Genomic DNA, 8,420 nt, shown 5'->3' with positions numbered 1-8,420 from the left:
ACAAGCGTAACTCAACGCCTTTGATGAGCCATAATTTCCAGGCCCATCCCATCCCATCCAATCCCTTTGCATTACCATCAACACAGTTTATTTCACGCCATCTGTGTATTGTTTAAACAGACTGACAGACAGACGGTCTGAAGTCATAACCAATTCCCCCTTTATTACGCCCGGTGTCTGTGGAGGCTCCCAAAATGCCTACTCATGGCAATTATAATGGTCCCGAGTGTCACAATGGAGCTATGCCGGTGACAGTGTTTGGATCTCAGACGATCCAGTACCGAAAGAAATTTACTCTGAAGTTATAGAAATGTTGGATCTTTTTATGATCTTTAATATCGCTTAACTTGAATTTCTTTAAGAGCACACTCCTGCTTTGCTTTTGCATTAAGGGTGCACACGACGTGGGTGCCTGGCTGTTGCTCAAAAGTTTGATGAAGGTAAAGACAATTTAAAAATGTCACAAACTATTTATGATTTATGCTCAAAGTTTAGTTTAGACACACAAAACAAATATGCACCAAATTTTTGGTCTTTACACAAAGAAAAATAGTTATTTTTACATTTTAGGTACCCTGCAGTACCATTCATCAATTCATTAGTAATCATCAAAAAACATATATGTTGCATTAACATTCATAGAAATAATTACAGAAATTAATATGGGCATGTCCAAGAAGAACATTAGTGACAAATTTATCAAGTTTTAATGTTGCGTCACTAGCATAAAAGTGGGTTTTCATCGCATTTTCATCGACCTTTAATAAACTTTTCCTTTGAAACGGGAAAATGGGGTTGTTTCTCCTACAGAATCTCTGTTCTTGGGTACAGTAAATGGTTCTACGATATCTCAGAAACAAAGCCCACTATCATAGATACAAATTAAACTTGACAAGATTTTTTTCCGGGTGTACTGTGTATTGTCACACCTTTTCCATAGCTTTGCCCGTTGGGTGCTTGGCACATTTTCGAAATTAACCTGGCCGAAACCAGCCACACACTCACAGACGACAGGCGTTAGTTTAAGCGGCTTGCGTGTATGACAACCGCCGTGCATATGTGTGCGTTAACCATTTCTATTGCCTATCTGTGGGGGGTGGTTGGGAGGTTTGAACCCCACATGGCCACCCGGGCAGACACGCAGTCTGTGGGTGTCACGTTTCGCCAGCCAAAACCTCCGCTGTGAGTGGCATACGCAAAATACCACTAACAAAACAATGCCAAACCCCACTATACATAGTATAAATATATGTTTTTGGGCGAAATGGGTTGCCTGACATGGCAATGACTTCATTTGGATAGATATCAGGATACGCTGCCATTGGAAAACCATACAATCAAATGGCGAAATTCTGCAATTTTAGAGGCAATAAATATCAATTGCCCATTGGGCAAACGTCTAATTATGGCATTGCATTCAATGTTGAACGGAAACCAGAGAATCTAGGGGTAAATGCAATTGGCAGCTCCATTGCAGATGTAAAACTCAATTACGCGTTGGTGTTGCGGGTGTTGCAGCTGCAATCCCGCCAGCAATACGCATGTGATTCCCCGTTTTCTGCCGCTGACATGCTTGTTTGGCCAGCCACTTGGTGGCCATAATGTGCGGTCAGAGCAGCACCGCAGCAGCAGCAGCAGCACCAGCAACTTCAACAGCGACAGCAGCAACATCAACGACACCAGCAGCAACACCAGCAGCACAGCAGCAACATGAAAAGCAACGACTGCTTGAGCTCTCTTCTGTGGCTTTTTACACTTTCTGCCGTTGACTTGGCCAACAGTTTGTGGCTCTAACTTGTACTTGTAAGCCAAGCGACAAGAAGCACAGCGCTGATAATGGTAATGATGATGATGGCTGGATATGGAGTACTTGCCAAATCAATTTAGGACATGCGGGTGGCCTGGCGGGAACGTCAGAAAAAGAGGAAAATCTCGATCTCGAATGGAAATTGGCTTTTAAGGATGGGGATGGGGACTTTTCACCGCAAGAAAAAAAAAACCATTGCCTAACCCCAGGCGTTGGCCTTAATGACTCAACTGCGTGTACAAAACTGATGATGCTGTTTGCCTTTGTCAACTTGTTTGGTTAAAAAAGCAAAAAAAAAAAGAATACCCAGAACTCATTAACCCTGGCTGACGTCATAAACGCCACGCCCCCTAAATGTTTGTGCATACCAGATTCCAGTGTGATTATTTGCATGCTGTGCACTGCTGAGCAAACAATTGCCAATGAAGACGAGGGGGTCGAAGGGTTGACCGGGAAACGAACCGTTATTGCCACACAATCTCAATGTGCAAATATTTGGAGTGAATAAAAAATGGCACACACACACAAAGTTTACAGTCCCAATCCGACGGCCATATGCTAAAAGGGATGGGGCGGGAGCAGTTATTGATTTCAGTGAAAACACACTCTCTAAATCTGCACCAGACATTTTAGCAATGGATAGAAAACAATAGAACAGAATTGAAGTTCAATAGCAATCAAAATATTGAGTTGTTCATCTATACACAAGTAAAAGTTTAAGGTTATGTGGTAGAAAACTAAAGCTATCAATTGAATTATGTTTAAGAATAATTTTTTTGAGTGCCCACCAACAAATTGTACAACTTATAGTAGCGCCTTAGATAGACCAGTTCAAAAGGATTTCAGTATGTATAAAAAAATAGTTAATACTTATTTAAGAATTTGAGGAAATTTAACCCTCCATATAAACACTTAATTTATAAACATAGTTTTGAGAGCACACCAAGAAATTATTAAAATTAGTAAAACACCTCAATAGAATCTTTCTACAATTAAAGTTTTTTTTAAAGTAGTTAAAAGTAAAACAAATCTAAGATATTAAAAATCAACTTGAGTGCCTATAAAGAAATTATACAAATTGTTAGAACACTTCAATAACAACTTTCTACGACTAAATCCCTTTCTATAAAAATATTTAATATTAATTCGAATCTAGGATATTAAATCTTTAAACTTTAGTTCATAAAATATGTATCAAATTGTGCAAATACCCAAACATATAATCCCCAATGAGGTCAGCTTTCTATAAATCGGATGCACTTTCTTATTAGCTTTTCTTGACTGCGCAAACCTATGAGCTGAGATCAGGGCCAGGACAGTAACCATAATAAATTTATAACAAATGACATCGGCTGGCTAATAAATGGGGACCTATTAGTCCGAGGGCCCCGAGCAGTGACCATTTAAGCAACCGAATGCCAATTGAGCACACACATGCACGGCCAGAAATTGAGGCAGGACAACGATGTGGACATGAAATATTATTTCCTTGTGCGAAGAGTGAGTGCGGGGAGCCAGATGTATAAATAGTTTGATTTAGTGCCGCTGCTGCGGCTGCAAAAACGATGACTGCGAAGGCCGCAAGGACATGGCCGGAAAGAGCGGTGGATGCTGATAGCAAGGACCCTGCGATCAATTATTGCCCCATGACTGGTGGCTTGTAAACAAGTCGGCAACGTGCCGTTAATTAGTTTCAATCAAATAGTCGAGAAATCGTTGTGGCAGACATATGTATAAATTATGGACCTGTCGGTTAGCTGTACCTTTTTTTTTATCCAAACTTTCCCGACGACAATGAGCCGTAGAGCCTGACTATTTAGCACACATATTTGCCACATTAATGACGCAAGAATGTTTTTGAGACAAGCTGGCAAGGGGCAGTTTTACGACTACGGGAAATGTGTCATTAAAACGACAATTTACGCACTGCGAGGTTTTGGGACCGCAAACGAGCAATTGCCATTGATGATGTGACGCGGGAAGATCCGGCCAATATCATACATACATATGCCCATAAAGTCGCACATAATAAAGGGTGCAGTTAAAACGTCTTTAGGGTCTGTAAATCGAGGAGTTAGCCTGGCTTAACAGCTCACGCAACAATGTTAACCAAGATCGGGTTGATAAGCGACTGAGGCAGCAAAGGATTCACCAGTACTATCTGCATATTTATTGCATTTATTGACGTAATTCAATGGAGAACTATGTTGGCCTGCATATATATTCATATTTTTATATTCAATGCAATATTCTTCACAATCTATCTTCCAGACGCAATCGCTGCTATTTGTATGTGTAGGTGTGAGTTGGTTTGTGTGTTTTCGTGGTTTTCTGTTTAACATTATCGCCGTTTCTAATGTGTAGTCTCAATTATGATTTCGTGCGTATCCAGATCGGGCACGGCGAACTTCATGGGCAAATAGTCGTCGGGATGCATGTGCGACATCTGATTCACCTCCAGCTGGGCCCTTTCGTGGTCCTCATGGCACTTGGTCTCGTGCTTCTCGTAGTCAGCGAACGTATCGAAGATGGCCCGACACACCATGCACTCGAAAAAGCTTCTGAAAATGGAATGAGTTTAGTTTGGTAATTTGAGAATAACAGATTAAGGAGAATAAAGGTATCTTTGTGTGCCGATTTTATCTTTTCTATTCTGTCGAATTATGGTTGGCAAAAGATTCCTTATTATTATTGTTAAAATGACGAAAGTTGTATAAACCCAACAGCTTATTATAACTGCAATATCTCTAAATGTCTCTAAAATTCATGATTTTAGGAAACAATTAAGATTGAGCTTCTGGGTTTCTTAACCATCGTTTTATAATAATGATTAATACAAAAGAAACAACTGGTACCTTATCTATTGGAATACCTTAAACGTTTGTAACCAGTTTAGACAATTGAGGTAGGTCCAGATAGATAAATCGATTCAAAGGGCACCTTGATCCTCTATGACCAACGACTACTTACGGCTTCTGCTCCGCCTCGAGCCGCTCCCTGGCGAGGGCGGCTGCCTGCTGGATGGAGGCGGACACGTCCACGTCGACGCCCTCCTTGATGTGCGACTGCAGGTGGCGCTTGAAGTTGGACAGCTGGGTAAAGCCCTTCTCGCAGTAGTTGCACTGGTAGGGCTTGGCGTTGAGGTGGCCCAGCTTGTGCTTCTTGAGGTTGACCAGCTGGGAGAAGTACCTGCCGCATCGCTGGCAGCGGAACGGCTTCTCGCCGGTGTGTGTCATCTTGTGGCGCTTCATGTTGCTCTGCTGGGTGAAGGACTTGTTGCAGAAGTTGCAGGTGAAGGGCCGCTCCCCGCTGTGCACCGCATAGTGCCGCTGCAGGTTCACAGCCTGGGCGAAGGCCTTCGAGCAGATGTTGCACACAAAGGGCCGTACATCGTTGTGCACCTTCATGTGGCGGTCCAGGTTGCCCGAGTTGCAGAAGCTTTTGGCGCACAACTTGCACTCGTATGTGGTCTTGTTGTGATTGTGCACCTCCTGCCGGTGCAGCGTCTGGTCCCGCTTGCTCTTGAAGGTCTACGCAAAAGGATAATGGTTAGTTCGGGTTTGTAGGACGCATTTCCCAGACACTTACGCGGTCGCAGCGCTTGCAGCTGAACTGATTGACCACCGTCTCGTCGAATTCTACCTCCATGCCCGCCATCTCGGCGCTGGCTAGCACATCGATGCGATCCGACTGGGAGTTCTCAAGATGGGGACATCGAAAATCAGCAGGTCAGACGGCGGAAATCTCACTTTAATTAACTTATTCTGTAACTCTGTAACTTTTCGCGTCTAGAAAAAGTCATATGGTGGCCGATAGAGCTGTGAAGCTATCGGTTGTATCGATAGTTAGGAATGAGGTTGCACCATCGATAATAGCGGCAGTGCTGCCACCACTAGTTTCTGTCTGCTTGTAGTTGGGGTATCCCCTAATTTTATTTTAAATATTATTATATACATAAATTCCCAAAAATATGTAGATGTAAGTTAAGACGTTAATTTTATTTAAATTTGTATATTTTATTGGCGATTCAAAGAAAATTCTATCATATGTTGTTCATTAGAATAAAACCAATGAAAAATATAAATATTTAATTTCAATTATTTACCTTCTGCAATTTAGAAAGAAATAAATGTATAAAAAAAATTACCAAAATGTATAAATACTTTCGAAAACAGTGACTTGTATCAGCTATTACCTACCATCGCGAACCAGTTACCCGTGACTTAAGCGATTTCCCGTCTCTAGCTGGCCAAAACGCGTTAGTGCATTTTCCCGAGATGCTGAGATAAATAGAAATTAATTGCGGAAAAGCGATTTTCTTTTGTTTACCACCATGGCCACCTATTCCAATCAGCACTGGCTGCTCTCCCACATCCGCAACTCCTTCATCTCCACGGACGACAGCGGGATGTGCGAAACGGTGATGTTGAGCGATGACATGCCCAAGCACTATTTGCGCAAATTTGGGAACTCGGGCGCTGGAGGAGATCACTACCATTGGAGGAAGTCACACAAGCCACCGCCCACGGGGGGCGGGGCGACGCCCGAGCGCAACACTCGTCATCCGGATGCTCCGCTCCAGGATGTGGACTTTATCTGCTATCCGGGACTGGACCTCAGCGACGACGAGGAGGACATGTCCACGCACTCCTTCGACATTCAGATGTACCCGGAGGTCGGAGCCCACCGCTTCCGCTCCAACACTGCCCAAAAACTGGAGAAACTGGACATTGCCAAGCGGAGGGCAGCGCGCATTAAGAGTATCAACTACCAAGAGGAAGTGCAGCCTCCCGACAGCGAGGATTTCTTCAGGCGTAAGGAGCTGCCCGTCACCAAGACAGAGCCTGCAAAGAAACCACCCAAAAGCAACGAGGACGAGCTGTCGGATGAGGGTGTCCACAGCCAGCTCACCGAACAGCTGGCCAAGAGTCCCATGCAAACCCAGAATCGATTTATAGAGTTCGCCCGCTTCGACGGCACCTCCCAAGTGGGCATGCAAACAAAAAGAATCAACGTGTATCTGAATATGCTTCCCGAACCGGATCGCAACTATCCGTTGAAGATCTGTGTCCTAGCCACTGCCAAAATCCAGGAGGTCATAGGTTACGTCTGCTATAAGACCTCCTTACAGTATCCCGAGGTTCCTTTAAAGTCCCTGCAGCATTACGCCTTGTACATGACAGAGGACAATGATGACATGGAGGACTTCCCGCCTTTGGACAACCGCGAACCCTGCTCCAAGTTTGGTTTCTCCCATCTCACACTCGCCGAACGTCGGCCTTTGGCTCCGGTGACCCGAGTAGACTACCACGGCCAGCTGGGTACCAAATCCATGACTTCCGAGGAGGCGGCGGAGAAGCAAGCTGTGGGCGAAGCGGTTTGTTTGGCTATGCGAAATACGAATCTAAACGGACAAACGAACGATCCAGGCGGAGCAGGAGCAAAAGACAGTTCACATGACAATGTAACGGAGTACGAGAAGCGCCTGCTGAACCACAATGACATGCTGGAAGCTCCCATGCACCGGACTTATCGCGTAAACATTATAGACAAGAGGTTCTTTAAATCCGATGTGACCCTGGGCATCTCCGGCGAGAGAATAGAAATCGATCAATACAAAAACGCCAAATTCTGGCCGCAGAAAAAACCCGTATCCACTCCCATCGACTTTGTGGCCCACTGCGAAATTGTGGAGCGACGCCAGTTAAAGGCTCTGCTGCGCATCTGGATGAAGTCCAACTCCTCGTCGCCTTCCTTCTCCACCGGCTGCACTTCGGCGCCGATCAATGCCAGCGTTACCACTCTGAATATGGGAAGCGCTAGCACGGGGATCGCCCACTCACCCAATAGTCCTGGTCACTCTTCCGGCCTCTTCTCGAGCAGCAATATTCGGTTTAAGCACTACGACTTCGACACGGACATCCACATAGCCCAGCAGATCCAAAACAAGCTGAACTGCATCCTGGAGATGCGATGTAGCGATTTGAGGCGCGATTTCCTGTTGCAACGCGGACGAAAGTTGGAGAAGCGGCAGCTAAAGTTGTAGTATTTATTCCTATGGCGGCGGCTGCTGCTCGTGTGCCTAGCAGGCGGGCTACTGCCACTGCCGCTGCCACGTCCCCGCCTACGCCTCCGCCTCCTGTTCGATAAGTTGTATTAGTTGCTAACTAAAGATTGTGTTACACATGTTTGCCTAGCCCGTAAGTATTTATTGAACTCACCTAACTTCGAAGCCTGGTCCTGAAAATAAAAATGAAAACCTCTTTAAAACGAAATCTGTTAATATATCGGAATAAGTTTATCTTTAGATATATCTCTTAAAGTATGTCTATTTGAAAATAAGCTTCCGCCTGGCTGGTGGCGTTTCCAGTGCGGTTTCAATGCGATTTGCACGCGTTTTTGCCACATCTCTCGATTTTATTTCCGTTTCTCTTGCTCTACTCATTGTAATTGCCTGTAATCAATGTGCAATTAATCTAACAGACGCCGCAGACGGGGACGGGCCTAACGGTTTGCCGTATTACTGCATATTGTTTTTAGTTTTGCCATTTTATTTTTAGCTTTGCAATGTCAGCGATGAATGGCTTGGGTTGGGCTGGGCTGGATCGCCTGT

General features: G+C 44.5%; 2 protein-coding genes across 2 annotated transcripts; one reads left to right on the top strand and one right to left on the bottom strand.

The window, feature by feature from the left end:
• Positions 1-4,014: 4,014 nt before the first annotated feature.
• Positions 4,015-5,634, bottom strand: LOC119550010 (zinc finger protein 239). The gene is made up of 3 exons (XM_037858433.1): positions 5,396-5,634; positions 4,778-5,337; positions 4,015-4,368 (listed from the first exon to the last, which is right to left on the bottom strand). The coding sequence occupies exons 1-3, from the start codon at positions 5,462-5,464 to the stop codon at positions 4,161-4,163; spliced, it is 837 nt and encodes a 278-aa protein (XP_037714361.1). The 5' UTR covers positions 5,465-5,634; the 3' UTR covers positions 4,015-4,160.
• A 423-nt stretch (positions 5,635-6,057) lies between these two features.
• LOC119551590 (stress-activated map kinase-interacting protein 1) lies at positions 6,058-8,077 on the top strand. The gene has a single exon (XM_037860991.1). The coding sequence runs from the start codon at positions 6,141-6,143 to the stop codon at positions 7,851-7,853; it is 1,713 nt and encodes a 570-aa protein (XP_037716919.1). The 5' UTR covers positions 6,058-6,140; the 3' UTR covers positions 7,854-8,077.
• The last annotated feature ends 343 nt before the right edge of the window (positions 8,078-8,420 follow it).

Source organism: Drosophila subpulchrella, chromosome 2R (genome assembly GCF_014743375.2).
Source record: "Drosophila subpulchrella strain 33 F10 #4 breed RU33 chromosome 2R, RU_Dsub_v1.1 Primary Assembly, whole genome shotgun sequence".
In the NCBI taxonomy this organism is placed as follows: domain Eukaryota; kingdom Metazoa; phylum Arthropoda; class Insecta; order Diptera; family Drosophilidae; genus Drosophila; species Drosophila subpulchrella.
This window is presented reverse-complemented; position numbering and strand designations above follow the sequence as displayed.